This window comes from Pygocentrus nattereri, chromosome 8, assembly GCF_015220715.1.
Source record: "Pygocentrus nattereri isolate fPygNat1 chromosome 8, fPygNat1.pri, whole genome shotgun sequence".
In the NCBI taxonomy this organism is placed as follows: Eukaryota; Metazoa; Chordata; class Actinopteri; order Characiformes; family Serrasalmidae; genus Pygocentrus; species Pygocentrus nattereri.
The window spans coordinates 38229190-38245329 of record NC_051218.1 but is presented as its reverse complement, the minus strand read 5'-3'; the positions used below and the strand labels follow the sequence as shown (position 1 = coordinate 38245329).

The following is a 16140-nucleotide window of genomic DNA, read 5'->3' as shown; positions in this document are numbered from 1 at the left end:
GGCGCTTTACTGCCACCTGCCGGAAAGACGATTAGCGGAAGTACCTGTTGTGGTGTCCGCTACAGGCTCTGCCATAGACCACACACACACACACACACACACACACACAGCCGTGTATCCTCTTGTATACAGTCTATGGAGTTCCATAATGAATGGGGCAATAGAAACGGTCCAAAATGACTCCATTAAAGTTGCAGTAGGTCCAGAGGTGAGAAATTCAGGTCCAGAAAGTAAAAATCCTTCCCAGGATTTTGTTCCAACTGCCCGGACATCTCTGCTCGTGGTTTGATCTAACTAGAGAAGCCAGGCTGTTGGAACAAAATCCTGGGAAGGAGTTTTACTTTCTGGACCTGGATTTTCCACCTCTTTTTTTTGTTTGATTTTCCACCTCTGAGTAGGTCACAGTCCACTAACTGTCCGTTTTGTGTGCGCGCTGGAAAAAGTCTGTTGTTTGTACTCAGCCCTGGCTTCGTAAATGGGAAATAAGTAAAGTGCCTTCGCTGAAGGAAGGGATGTTTTTTTTTTTTACTGTTGAGTTCAAATATTTTCTGATCATGTATCTCAAGGGTGGGGGTGGCTTTTCAACAACCACACAGCTCCAGGGGTGGATTTTTTGGGTTGGGTTGTTTTGAAATAGTTTTAGTCATAAAGCCTAACTTGGGAATCCAGCTGAATAAAACAAAAAAACAGGACAGACCACCATGCATTCCATGCTGGTTTACTAAAGCAAGAAGTCATGAGTGGCCGTGCGTTACTGTGATTTTATCATGGGGTGTTCTTAAAACACCTGTCGCTGTGATAAAATCACAGGAACACACAGACTCAGGTGGCTCATTGCTTTTATAAAACGACAGCCAACAAAAACATAATCATCATCAGCGTTAACCGCTTAGTCCAGGGTCTTGTCCTGGTAGGCCCATCAGGAGGCGTCCAGGGAGCATCCAGGTCAGATGCCCGAACCACCTCGGCTGGCTTTTTTCAATGCAGAGGAGTAGCAGCTCTACTCTGAGCTCCTCCTGGATGACCGAGCTCCTTACCCTATCAAGTAGAGTGTAGCCCGCTATCCTGTGAAGAAAGCTAATTTCTGCCACTTGTATTCACAATCTCATTCCCAAACTCCCACCCCCTCTATTTTGCTTCTGCCACCACTGTCGCTGCCACCTTTTTTGCTGTCAGTACCTATCTGCTGAGTCGGGAGTCCTTTGGGACATCCAGTCCCTAAAGGCCTCTTTGTTCAGCTTGATGGACTCATCAACACCATCAGTGTCCACCAGAGGGTTCTTGGGTTACCACCCTGACTGGCACCCACAAGCTTTTGGCCACAGCTACAACTGGCAGCTTCCACAATGGAGGTCTTCACCAGGGTCCATTCAGACTTCATGTCCCTTACCTCCTCCAGAACATGAGAAAAGCTCTTCCAGAGGTAGAAGTTAAAATCATTATGAACAGGGGTCTCTGACAGTCATTTCCAGCTTGGGCCTACCAGGTCTGACCTTCAGTCTTCCTTGCCACGTGTATCCATGAAAACCACAATTTTAATGGAAATAATTTAAGTTATTATTTGTAATAATCGGCCTATCACTGTATATTGCGTTATTTTATTTATTTTTATTTTTTATTTTTTTACTTTTTGTCGTATACCAATGAACTTATGATAACACAGCACAGTTTAATGCAAAAACGTTCACTTTATAATTACTTTTTGGTCAACAAATTACCACCGTGAGTCTTATTTAACACCAATCCAGCGGCACCCCCTTCTTCTGCTGGGGCCTGAATGTCAAATGGCTCCCTGTTACCGACATAGTGCACTACACAGGTGTTTAAATACTGGATCCTGCAGCCCAGCTGTGCAAAATATTGCTTAGAAATAGTAATTTAGCCTCAAACACATCCATACTCCATAAACAATGCACTATTTGGCTTTAGTATTACATAATTCAGTTGTTGTTAAGCGGTCATAGGTGTGGGTATATCATGGATTTTGCAACAGCTTCGAACACGGCTCAGCCAGTCAGGGTTTAGGACCGGAGCTATTCTGTTTATAAGCTGGTTTATGCTGGTCTAGTGCCGGTATAGTTTCAGGCAGGCTGGTCTATGTTGTCTATAAAAAAGCAAAAATAGGAATCAAGGAGCATATTAACAAAGGTTTTTCTCAATGTACATTTATTTTTGCATTTGGAAAATCAAAGGTAACATCAGTGAATGGTGAGTTTCAGTTTAGTTTTTTTTTCTTTCAAGAGACACATGATGAGAACGCATGAGAATTTCCTGTCTAGTCCTTGACAGCAGTGAAACACAATATGTTTAAAATGTCACATATATGAATTACGCTCTTCCTGGCGAAACAGACGAGGTCTGGGTGAGTGGCACTAATGGTTTTTAATCAATAATTATACCATGACACTTACACAAGAGCCACATTTCCAGACGAAAATGCCTTGCTCCGTCAGAGCAGAGTTAGCCAACATTAAAAGCGCTTTGTCCCAAAGAGTCTCTCCACTCATGGAGAAGAGACCACCTCTGCCTTAATTACTTATACAATTCAGCAGCCATCGCTTTTAAAGCTCAGCTTTTTGACCTCTTACTCATGACTATTACAAAGTACAGAGATGAAAGCACATTCGACATGAAGAGAATAACACCACCAAGTCGGAATCTCAGTGAAAATCACAGTGATGTGTCTGCTTTTACATTGTATGAACTGAGCACAACATTATACGTGTGGGTGCACACTCAAACACACACATACACGTAGTTGCTGTCATGAGAAAACCTTGTAACTCAGCTGTGACAATGCAGATGTTCCAGCTTAAATCTTGTACAGTCTTAACCCTTGTGTGGTGTTGATGTTTTGTTACTCCATGTTCTGGTGGACGCACCACATTATTGGTTTTTAAAATCAACAAAGCTGTAACAGGTTATGTAAAAAAACAGATGTTTAAAATATCATAATTGGCAAGCATAGGGTTCTCCTTTAGCAGCTGTAGCCAGTCAGCAGCCTGTCCATGCTGTCCACCCTCACACACACACACACACACACAAATACAAACACACACACAGCAGGCAATGTAGGAGGAGTACAGAGTGATGGGACACGGCACCTCCACACTTTTATTCCCCATGGGTTCACCCCAACACGTGTAATATAAATAGGTGGGGGGTGTTTACAGTGTGAGGACACTGACAAAGCGTTATTTTATACGTTCTTCACAGAAAATGAGCAAAGACTAAGGAATCTGAGGTTAATAATAATAATATAATAATAACAAATTGCATTTTCTTTTGGTAAACATTGAAAATGGACCTCACAGACATGAAAACCACACAAGGATTAACCAATAACACATTTGTTCAAACAACCTGACTTGGAAAGTCAAATTACCAGCATTATGTCACTGTGATCAGCGCTGTTGTCACATTAGGTCACCTGATACAGATGTGATGACAACTTGACATCAAAGTTGGCAAATGCAACCTTATGACAAATGATGCTTATTATTAATGTTAATGTACACACCTAAAGATGGTTCTTCAAGGGTGCTTTAGTAAAAAAAATGCTTTATATAGAACCATCTTTAGGTGTGTACATTAACATTAATAATAAACATGATTTGTCATAAAGGTTGCATTCGCCAACTTTGATGTCACTTTGACACTCAAAGAACACTTTGCAGGATTAAAGGGTTCCATAGAGCACCAAAAAGGTTTCTGCTATTATTAAGATGCTGAGTCTGTAACAATAGAGGAACGCTTTTTGCTGCTATATGGCACCCTTTTCAAGAAGGTTCTATATGCAACCATCTAGAGCACTCAACAAACTCAAGACCTCTTTTACAATCCAAAGAATTGTTTAATCATGCAAATGGTTCTTAGAATGTTCATGGTTCTCTATTGAACCATTACTAAAGAACTTTTACTAAACTTTACATTTACTAAAGAACCCATGAATCCTTGATCTTTTTTTTTAAGTGTGTAGGCCTATGTCAGTGGTCATGAAGGGCATATGTCCAATTATCTAGAACCCTTTGCATGATTAAAGGGTTCCTTGCATGGTGAAATTGTTCTTCAGATTGATGGAGAATGTGTTCTATATAGCACCAAAAAGAGGTTTTCTAAAGTTATAGACTTGACATCATAACAATAGCAGAACCATATTTCATTCTACATAGCACCAAACCCTTTTCAAAAAGGTTCTATATAAAACCATTTAAAGCACTCTGCAATCTGCATTCTGAAGATCCCTTTCATGATGCAAAGAACCCTTTAATCATGCAAAGGGATCTACAAAAGGCCTTAATGACAAATGACATAGGCCTACACATTAAAAAAAGATGGCTCTTCTGGGGTTCTTTTAAAGAAAATGGTTCTATATAGAACCTTTGTAGGTTTAAAGGGTTCTTTGCATTGTGAAAGCATTCTTCAGATTACAGATTACAGATTGCTGTAGATAGTTCTCTATAGAACCCTGAGGCAGACTAGCGCTGGGTAAAGCGGAAAAACAATGACCTTTCCTTGAATTTGGATTTGAGCATCTATTTGTCCCTAACACACAGCATAAGATTATAATATTATATAAGCTTATTTTCAGAGATCCCCCAGAAATGAGCCATTAAGGGGGTCCAAAAAGTTAATTAGCAGGGTGCCAGACCCCCAGGACCCCCTATATTTCGCACAAGAGCAAGAAACCATGGATTCAGTGTTATTGGGTCTTTCCTTCTCTTATAAAGTTACTATTTCACTTATGACGGCGGTATGAAAGACTTGTGTTTTTAAAATTTCTACTTTGTCCATTCATCAAGAAATGGTCAAGAAATGTAAAGGACTTTTTCAAATGGAGCTGAATAAATCAATAAATGAATGAATTCATTTTATTTAAAAAACGAGATACAAGGTATTCCGACTATGACGATATACATACACATACAGCTAAACACTCACTCTGTATTTTTCTTGCTGGTTTAAATAACCATCCTTCCTTTGATCTGTGACCAGTGCGATGCCCCTTCTTCATGGATGTGGATTTTCTGTCCCCTGCCAAGTATTCAGGTAACCATCTACTGAATATTGAATAGTGTGTAATAAGAGCAGTGTCTATCTGTAACGCAGCATTGTGTGACCCTAACTCTGAGGACTGCTGGTTTTCATAGAGCCATTCAAATATATGGTGCATGAAACAGCACTATCAACTGAGAAGAGTTTATATACACATGGATGAATGAGGTTCTATAAGAAGCTACTTTATCCAATCTGTTTCGTTTCATATGATTAAGCAGCCTATTGACATACAAATTAAAAGCAATTGTAAACATAACTTGGGGATGATGTATCTACCTCTTTTAGAGCAAGTAGACTCTAGTATAAAGAAATGTAAACACACCAGCTTACATATCACAAATATCTGCCCATGTTCTGAAACAGCTGATGTATATAAACTAGAATGCCACATTACAAAATGGAATGTCATGTGCTGACAGACTCAAACTGTACTACCTTAACAACTATAAGGTGTGTTTGACATGAATAGTTTATCTGTGAGTGTATAAAAACCCATTTATATTTATTCACAGAGCAGCAGTTGTATGCTACACATTTGTATCTCAGTAGTTTTGAGCTGACAGAAATCAAAAGAAAAAGAATGAGAGAAACACCCTTGTGATAACAAATGATGCTGAGTGTTCTTTTGCTTTTGTTCACTTCACAAAATAAGGAAAAAAGTAAAGCAAAGGAGCTCCGATTTTGATCTATAGACTCAGCCAGAACACTGTCAAAATATCAGGTTAAGCTCAGCGTTTTTAAAATTTGCCAGTTTAACCTGAATGCAGTTTTGTTCACTCAGTCAATCAGTCTGTAAAACATCATCTTGTTCTCTGAGCTGTATGCTGTTTCTTCCGGCTAATTCCAGTTTGTTTAGTTAGAGGCAAAGATGGCTCAGAGTTTAATGTAGGTTGGCTCTCACACTCCGCATCTGACCAAACGGGCTGCAGATCAAATATGTTTTATAAAATGTATCTAATGGATCTGTTTTCTGTATGGCTAATGAAGTAATGATTAGCATAAAGCTTGTATATATGCCCTTCCAAACTCTCTAAGGTGTGCTTCTTTTCATTATTGTCTGCTGAGCAACAGGTGTAATGACTAGAAAGCATTCAAAGCCAGCACACTTTGCTTTTTTCACCTCACTTTTAAGTTGAAAAGCCATTGACTTTTACTCTGAATGCCATGGAAGAGTGCTATACATCATCTACAAAAAAAACCCCAAAAAACAATAAAAGCTTGTATGGCCTGCTCTATGCTCTTAAAAAAGAGTTCTTTAGTAAAGATAGTTTTATATAGAACCATGAACACTCAAAGAAAGATTTGCATGCTTAAATGGTTCTTTGTCTGTTGCAATGAAACTTTTTGAAAGGGGTTCCATGTAGTTCCAAAGAGGATTCTGCTATGGTTATGATGCCAAGCTTGTAACAATAGAAGAACCCTGTTTGGTGCTATATGGAACCCTTTTCAAAAAGTTTCTATGTATATCTGTATACAATGCATTCTCTAATCATACAAATGGCTCTTTGGGTGTTCATGGTTTTATGTAGAACCATTTTCTCACTAAAGAACCCTTGAACAACCATCTTTTTAAAGTATGTATCAATAATTAAGTGTGCCAACTTCTCATGTTTTACTTAGCCCAATACATTAACTTGCCCCTTAAGAGGTGTGTCTAGTTTTTTAAGCACAAAAACGTGGTCTCATGTTTGAAAAGGTGTCATCTAAGGACCCCCAAATGTGAGGTGCTACTTAGCAAAAGGTACTCAGAATTATTGTGAAAAAAAAACAAGCTGTTGTCATAAATAAGAACACTTCTCAACCAATTAGATTGTGGCATCAGAATGGGCTAAATATGATTATTTATCCAAATAGGTCGTCAAACATTTAGTTTAATGTTGATTTTAATGGTAATCCAATGCTGTATCCAATGTAGTGCAATACCTTGAGAGCATCAACTTAGGTGAGTCGTTTTTTAATAGAGTTAGGGAACCTTTCGTGCTGGGGCTCATATAATTCTGGTTACGCCACTGAGAAGAACACAAAACATCTTTGCAGATTTTGACCACCCAACAATCACTCATGACTCTCATGGACAAAAGACATGCAAGCCACTACAACTAACAAGATTCCAAAGAATAAGGACGAACAGCCATTTCTGAGTTCATCATCCAACACTAGTTTCTGATCACCTGCCATCATTACGGTAGTCTAAGTGTAAACAAACTGACCAAGCCTTTTCACAGGCTTACCAACAAAACAAATTCAGTACAAAACACTTGTTCCTCACTCTGACACCCTCGAATTGAGCCTGGTCATGCATATAACCATACAAAGGAGTCTGCATTGTATGAACGGGCCATGAGGTGGCGTAGTCGGCAGGATCTCTCCATAAAGCATCATGTCCTGTTCATTTCCTCGGCAGGCAGAAGGTGGGACGTCCCAGATGTGCAGGACATTTCAGAAGGGTGTGCCAGGTATTCGGGTGAGGTCAGGTTCTGGCTGGTCTCCTGAAGGGGCCACATCTCCTGCCAGGTGAAAGAAGGCAGGTGGGCCGGGTGATTGCTGAGCAGTGGCCTTCGCTGTCTGTAGTTCGACCACACCTGCATTAGGGTCTCCTTGAAGGGCCGTGTGGTCAGCGTGTAGAGGATAGGGTTTAGAGCGCTGTTTATGGGCAGGATGAAGATGACCACCCATGAGCTGATGGTTCCTGAACACATATAAGACAGATAAAGTTGCTTTTTCAATCAAGGCCATGAATAATACATTTGCGCTGTAAGTAGTTCTTCAACAGGCAATTTGGTAACGGCATTGTGCTCTCTGATTTTTTTGGGAACATCATTTTATTCAGATAATGAGTAAACATTTATGGCTAAGCAATTCTATAAAATGTTCTGGAAGATAAGGATTGAAAATAAGAGGATGCAGAGGACATATGACAATTTGTCCAATTGTGCCCAAGCAGAAAAGAATGAAGATACAAAGATGATTCATTTTTTATTTTTTATGAAATGTCCCAAATGCTGGTGTCATTTTAAAACAGACCAGACTACTTTAGCAAATGCAGCCTTTTACCTTCAGCATTTTCAGCTGACACAGCCCTCAGAACAAAAGCTAAAAGACCATGGAGGATACATGACCTCACAGAACCAGGTGTCCCTGAACACATGAAAGCCGCTGAGGAAGTGCTTACCTGGGATTTCCACCTCCATAAGTGATAAGATCTTGAGGATGAAAATGGGAATCCAGCAAAGTGAATCTGTGATGACAATGGAGAAGAAGCGTTTGGCTATAGTCAGTTCTTTCTTTATGTGGTTGCTGTATTTGGTCGTCTGGGTCCCTGTCCTCTGGATGTTATAAAACATGCTCCCATAGGACAACACAATGATGAGGAACGCCACCAGGTTCAGGCCTACACAGAAAGAAGACATCATTTGAATAACAATGCAAATGGACAGTTATTACAATATGTATGTTTGTATGCATACTAATCAATGTTAGTCCAAGAGTGCTAGACTAACAAAGATATGATCATCATATATATATGTATGTATGTATGTATGTATATATATATATATATATATATATATATATATATGTGTGTGTGTGTGTGTGTGTGTGTGTACCATGTGCACTATATATATTATATACTATAGACTCTTGTGAGCCCCTTCTGGTGCAGTACTGACCACCTGTTTTTCTCTTCAGTAACTCTGACCTGTCATTCACATTATTCCATATTCTAGTTATTTGGCCAACAACCAAACACAATGTTGGCAATAAGTATTGTTAATAATTTGCTACATCAACTTTTTGTTATTGTAAAGCAGGATTTCTACAGGATTCCGTGGAGCTCTTTAAATGATATTCAAATCCATGCATAGATAGTGCTTTAGGTACTTATAATGGAGTCAATTCACTTTTTATAGTCAGACTATGGTGGTGTGGTGAATGGGACTATACAGTGGGGCAAAAAAGTATTTAGTCAGCCACTGATTGTGCAAGTTCTCCTACTTAGAAAGATGAGAGAGGTCTGTAATTTTCATCATAGGTTCACTTCAACTATGAGAGACAAAATGAGAAAAAAAATCCAGGAAGTCACATTGTAGGATTTTTAAAGAATTTATTTATAAATTATGGTGGAAAATAATTATTTGGTCACCCACAAACAAGCAAGCTTTCTGGCTCTCACAGACCTGTAACTTCTTCTTTAAGAAGCTCTTCTGTCTTCCACTTATTACCTGTATTGATGGCACCTGTTTGAGTTGCATCGATACCTACTGTGAAGAATGGGGTTGGAAACATCATGCTTTGGAGCTGTTTTTCTGCAAAGGGGACAGGATGACTGATCCGTCCATGTTGCCCAGCAACAGCCCCAAAACATCACTGCTCTAGAGGAGATCTGCAGGAAGAAATGGGCCAAAATACCAGCTACAGTGTGTGCAAACCTGGTGAAGACTAGCAGGAAACGTTTGATCTCTGTCATTGCCAACAAAGGTTGTGTACAAAGTATTGAGTTGAACTTTTGTTATTGACCAAATAATTATTTTCCACCATAATTTACAAATAAATTCTTTAAAAATCAGACAATGTGACTTCCTGGATTTTTTTTCTCATATTGTCTCTCATAGTATATGGACTGAATTGCAAAGTTTCTTAGATTCCAGTTTCTTAGATTAACTAAGAACTTAGAGTGCATGCAAACATAGTGTTATGATTAGCTTGATAGTAGCCTTGGTCATTTAAATGCTGCTGGGTTGTTGCCCTCCTACGGCCTCCTCCACGTCTCCTGTTGTACTGGCCTGTCTCCTGGTAGCGCCTCCAGCCTCTGGACACTATGCTGACAGACACAGCAAACCTTCTTGCCACAGCTCGCATTGATGTGCCATCCTGGATGAGCTGCACTACCTGAGCCACTTGTGTGGGTTGTAGAGTCCGTCTCATGCTACCACGAATGTGAAAGCACCACCAACATTCAAAAGTGTCCAAAACATCAGCCAGAAAGCAGAAAGGTACTGAGAAGTGGTCTGTGGTCCCCACCTGCAGAACCACTCCTTTACTGAGTGGGTCTTGCTAATTGCCAATAATTTCCACCTGTTGTCTGTTCCATTTGCACAACAGCAGTGAAATTGATTCTCAATCAGTGTTGCTTCCTAAGTGGACAGTTTGATTTCACAGAAGTTTGATTTACTTGGAGTTATATTGTGTTGTTAAAGTGTTCCCTTTATTTTTTTGAGCAGTGTATATTTATGTGCCTGTGATTTTCCAGGAAAAAATGACAATCCTTCAAGAAGCACAGCTTATTTATGCCACAGCAGTGTGTCCACAGATTCAAGGTTAACTTGATGGATACCTGAAGTCATATCCTGCAGTCCTTTAAAAGCAGTTTTACTCCAGCATTGAATTGAACTGTGCGACAGCACTGGAACCCCTTCTAGTGGCCACTGCATAGATTATTGGATGCTATCAGTTAAGAGTGGTCTCTTGTAGTTCCTTTCTGGCTGCCTTTCCAACTCTCAATTTGACCTCTATCACACCAAACAAGCTGAGTGCTCACCAACATCTTTTCTTAAAAGATCTTTTAGACTTTTCCCAGACCGGGGAAACATTTTGGGAGTGTGATCAAAAAAGAAACTTTCAAAATAAAACTGGAAAAAGTGAAAAAGGTCTTAAGTACTATTTGGATGAGGTTCGTTTTACATGGGTAGCTGAGGTAATGTAATTTTTAATGGTGTCAAAATAACCCCATCGTTTCAATTTCAATCCAATAGAAATGACCATGTCACTAAACATTCCATTACATTTTATGGTAAAAGAAGAATAGTGGCAATCAAAGTATTTATATGAAAAATAAGCTAATATGCATCGTCCTACTTCAAGTCCACAATTCTGAACATGAAAAAAACATGTAAAATGATGATAAAATCAGCTTTTATTTGCTAATATTGACTTTTGGCTATCAATTCCCAAGCCAATAATAATTCTGCTGACATTGTGTTCACTTAAGACACCTATGCAGATGATTAGGGTGAATTAAATTATATGAAATTAAATGAAATGTTGAGATTGTTTCTATTGCAGAGTATCTGGGGAAAACCACTCAAGGGGTATGCCCCCTCTAAAACCCACCCCCAAATTCCTGTCATCCATTCATAATGTCATTATACTGCTGAGTACACAATGCGACAGACTAAAGACATCCAAGCAAAGATCCTGACCATTCAAATCAGATTTGGTCTCTTGTAACTTGCGATGTAGAGACAAATCTGATTAGTCCTGCTGTGTGAACTAAGCCCTAATATCAGTTGCAGTTGCCTTTTTACTCACCCAGAAAGATGACAATAGAGTAGATCTGTGCTCCTGCAGTCTCTGGCTGTTCTGAATGCAGGGGAAAACAGACTCCATTGGTGCCATAGAAGTTCCGGAACACCTCTTTACACACCAGAGGTAAGAAAGCAATGATAAAGCCCAGAATCCAGATGGCCACCAGTATAGTGACAGTGCGACGCCGTCCAGGGGTCAGGTAGCGGAAGGGGTAGACGATGCAGATGTACTTCTCTAAAGTGAGGTAAGTGAGAAGCATGACGGACACCTCTGTGGACAGCATGGCCAGAGAGCCCACCACTTGGCACGGCACACTGTCCATCCATGCCTGGGCATGACGATTATACTCTCCGCGGAACTTCAGGTCATACGCCCCAATCACGAACAGGTAGACACCCATCAAACCATCAGCACCTGCCCAGAAAACACAGGTAAAGTAGTGCTTGAGAAGGTCAAACAAAAGACCCTTTAACCTGTACTGGTAGCCAGTGGAGTGATGCAAGAACTGGAGAGATATGGCCTCCTCTCTATTTCCAGTCAGGCACCCATATAAAGGCACAAAACGCAGCACATGATGAAGATAAATACATGTAGATCTCAACAACAAATTATGTTTTTGAAGTTGCTGTCTTGGTAACTAGGTCTCTCTTTAAAATAGCAGTATGTTCACCGATGCCCTAGGCAAGAGCCAATCAAAATCCATATATAGTTATATACATATTAATGGCTCATTTAAATCTGGTTGGCTATTAAAATTAACATCATGAAAGAAACAAAAACAAATAATTGAAATGGAGCTATGAATTTTAAAGGAAAAAGTGCTGACAACTTTGGTAAAGATGCATTTAACCATAAAAAATACATATATATGAAAAACTTTTTATGAAATGTTAGTGTTAGGAATAATAATTTAGCATGTAATATATATTTTCTAAATTAAGTAATAATAATAATAATAAATAATAATTCAAGCCTTTTTCCAATTCATTGTAATTACTAAAACAATTAACATTTAATTGTTTAATTATAGTTAAAAATTAAATTAACATGCTGAAAATGTAATTACTGTGGCAGCTGCTTTAACATTTATTTCCTAGTTTCATGATCTCAGGAATTCAGTTTACACATGTGAAAATAATACTAGTGAAAAATATGTAACTCTTGATATCAGGATTACCATGTGTGAAAATTAATATTCAACCTTGGCTCGTAAAAGTTTTTATTTTTAAATAATGAATTTTCACTAGTTAAAATTCACATACGTACGTAGTTTCTTACATATGTTCACGTGTTCTTAGTAAAATCTACTGTAAACTAAAAAATGAAAAGCTAAAAAAGTATTAAAAGCTTAAATCTGCATACAATAAAATTAGACAACTAAAGAGGGCCTAAAATCGAGCCTTGAGGAATACCATTGCAGATCACCAGTGACGACGAGAAATTTCCTAATGTAAAAGTAAAAGTTAAACCCATCTAATTGATCTTGAATACCCACCACTCTCTGCTCCAAGGTCCAAAAAAGTAAAACAGCACAAGGAAACAAGAGTTTGCTTGAGGTTTAGGTCTCAGTTCAGTTTTATGGATATTCACTGGCTAGCTGGAAACAGCATTCTCAAAAATACTCGTTTTCGTCCTATTCTACTAAAGCAGTGTTTCTGGTGTATAGTAAATTATAATAATTTTAATTCTTTCTTCAAATTAACCCTTACAAACTGTTTACATAGTTTAACCCTTTCCTGCATGGACAAAACAGGCTGATTTTCTAATATTTTGCACTGCTACAAACACTATTTTGGAATTTAAAAATGGCTGTTGTGAATTACTGCATAGGTGTGGTTTATGAAACAGGCCCATTAGTACTCATAATAAGACGGTCACTGCTCTTTTGTGCTTTTGCCTTCTTGCATATCGCTGCTGTCAGTAGAAAACCTTGTATCATGAAAAAAGTCTGTTTCCACTGACTTCCATTAAAGAAAAGTTGTTTTTTTCATTCTCCTGTAAAGTCACCATTTTGGAGTTTTCTTCTGGCGACAGTGGTATGCATTCACACGGGTTTCCCTCTCAAAGCACTGAAACCAGAATTCAAAATGGGCCCTTTTTGCAACTTAGTTTCCATATATATTCCAACACCATCCATCCATCCATCCATCCATTTTCTAAGCCGCTTCTCTGTCAGGGTCGCAGGGGGGAGCTGGAGCCTATCCCAGCAGTCTTCGGGCGGAAGGCAGGATACACCCTGGACAGGTCGCCAGTCCATCGCAGGGCTATTCCAACACCAAACTCTCTTATTTCATGAAATTGAATACATTCAGTTGTCCATGGATCAGACCCTTCATATTCATTTTAATCAGGTACCTTAGCATGCTGTAATGGAAAATATAGTCGCAGACATTGTCATGACTCTGGCTATTTGCTGACTGAGTGCACTTCAGAAAGACATCTTATAAGGCCATATGTGATTCAGTTTCATTTAAACCCCTTACACGGGCATCTTCAATAAATCATGAAGGCTGGAAGGATGAGGATTACCACAACGCTGGTTATGAATACGGACAGCTTGATAGCAGCTTCCAAATAAGACACCTTATTAAAGCCTTCAATAAAAGCAGCCATGGGCTTCCAATGCGACTACCAGCTAAGCCAGTCATGCAAGCTGCCATTCTCCATGGCCTCCTCCGCATCTCTTCTGCACACAAAAAATAAAGTGATGCTGCATCTTTGACTGCTGTTACTTTTCCATGCAATCCACAAGATGTGTCTGGACAACAAAGCTTAGCTACAGGTGAGCATCAAAAGGGAAATCTATCAATTTCTCATAATTCCAGCAGGATTCACTTGTTGGACTGTAAACAAAATCTTTTAGAGTGGTTTGGTCTGAAATAGTTGAGAAACCTACAGACTCAGATTTCTCTGCTTTGTCGACAGTTCTTACTCCAACTTTCCACAAATCCTTTAGTGTAACTGGTGGTGTGTAGCTGCTGGTGTAAGCTCCTGAATTAGCTTAGCTAGCTAACAACATTAAAACGTACCTGTGCATAGTTTATTAATCAGATGTTTATTGCTAACAATAATTGATAACGTTCTTACACATGTTTGATGCAATATGCATTTCCACCAGAGAGGTCTCCAAAACCCCAAAACTTACAGAGCGTAGCTCTAACCCCTTAAAAGCCCTTGCCTAGTACATACTAAGGCTTATTATTTAGCAACAACAGGGACTACAATGCAAACTGGTCGAGCTATTCTTAGGTTATAAAGCAGACTTTGTAATAAAAGTTTGGGACTGCTGGCAAGGTGTTAATCAAAGATTATGGCAAAACAAGAATTTTGTCTTTTAAATGGCATGATATGATGAAAGGTGCACATTATGACCAGCGATATGGTCCTTTTGAGTTGTAGTTAACTTTAAATGGGGTTTTGGTCAATGCTCTTTGAAGCTGATCCAACTTCACATCAATAGCTATTAACTATTGCATTTGCTGGCATGGACAGGTCAAATAGTGCACATTGCTAAATACCCCTCCCTTCCCTCCTTTACATCTACCCTCATCACCCCTTACATCTGGACTCTGCATATGCAGTCCAAATATGCTGGGAGGTTGAAGACCAGCAGAAATCAACAGTATATGTAGAAGTTTTGTTTCTATGGCACAGCTTTGGATTTTTCAAAATGCTTGATTCTCTGCATCTCCAATCATGTCTTTGACAAGGAGAAACTATAGAAAATAAGAATAAAAACTGTGTGCGCTTTTAAGCCCTTCGCTTTCAGTGGGACTGTGCTTATTCAAAGTACTCAATGCTTGAGGTTTCGTTCTACGCCTTTGGCAATCCTAGTCCCCTAAACCATCACCACGCTTAATGCTTTTGATGGAATTCTTGGTCCCTGGAACACGCCTGACCATGCCTAGCCAAGCAAACAGTGCCATCTGGAAAATTCTCATCTACAGCTGACCCCACGGTTATATGTTAATCAATTACTGCATTTGAGCATGATGGAGACATCAAAGCAAAGACTCTTGGGAACTGCTTTCCACTTCAGCAAGTGCTTCAGATCTGATCCGAACCTTCGTCACCCAACAGCTCTTTCTTAAATCTTGATATTTGGAGCATGTCAAAAAGTAGGAATCAATAGCAATTTCTAATTTCACAGACAACTACACCGAGTGCACAGGAGAGTGGTTGGGTGGCTGGGAGAGCTGTAAAAATGGGGATAAACATTCATAGAACATGACACTTTTGACAATCAAGAGTGGCCAGCTCAAAAAACATAAACATGGCCGATGGACGATAAAAAGAAATACAGGAAATCCTCCAACACTTGAGAAAGTATACGGTAATAAAGAGAAATCATGCGTGATGTATAAGGGCAAAGAAGCATGACACACTCTTCCAAAAAAAGCAGTTTTGGTGCAAAGGTGAACAGAGCAGTGGTGTTGTTGGGCACATACCTGGCTCTGGCTGTTTCCATAAGCAAACTTCTAAAGGTGAGTTTTTTTGCATATATCCAATATTTTTTTATATCATAATGTCTTGCTCCCAAGTTCCATGGAGCATAAGGTGATTGGTCAATGATTAATAAACAATTATGACGGGTTCATTTTGTCCTGTGAATATCAATGTTTACATATATCAGCATTATGAGCTAGACAAGTATTCTAGTAGCATGACACATTAACAGATCTAGGGTAAGGTTTACTAATGTCAGCTCTCTGAAATGGGCAGGCTATAAGCTAATTTTGTAGGCATACTTGTAAACAAGTGGGCTGTCACTGGTGTAAG

General features: G+C 39.2%; 1 protein-coding gene across 1 annotated transcript in view; it reads right to left on the bottom strand.

Annotated features, from left to right (window-relative positions):
- Window positions 1-6488: 6488 nt before the first annotated feature.
- Window positions 6489-16140, bottom strand: part of rxfp1 (relaxin family peptide receptor 1) — a 121151-nt gene continuing 111499 nt past the window's right edge. Inside the window, exons 16-18 of the mRNA XM_017692034.2 lie at window positions 11365-11775; window positions 8231-8449; window positions 6489-7747 (exon numbers count right to left, since the gene is read on the bottom strand). Of these exons, the coding sequence (XP_017547523.1) occupies window positions 7437-7747; window positions 8231-8449; window positions 11365-11775 (941 nt within the window). The 3' untranslated portion in view covers window positions 6489-7436. The remainder of the gene's footprint in view (window positions 7748-8230; window positions 8450-11364; window positions 11776-16140) is intronic.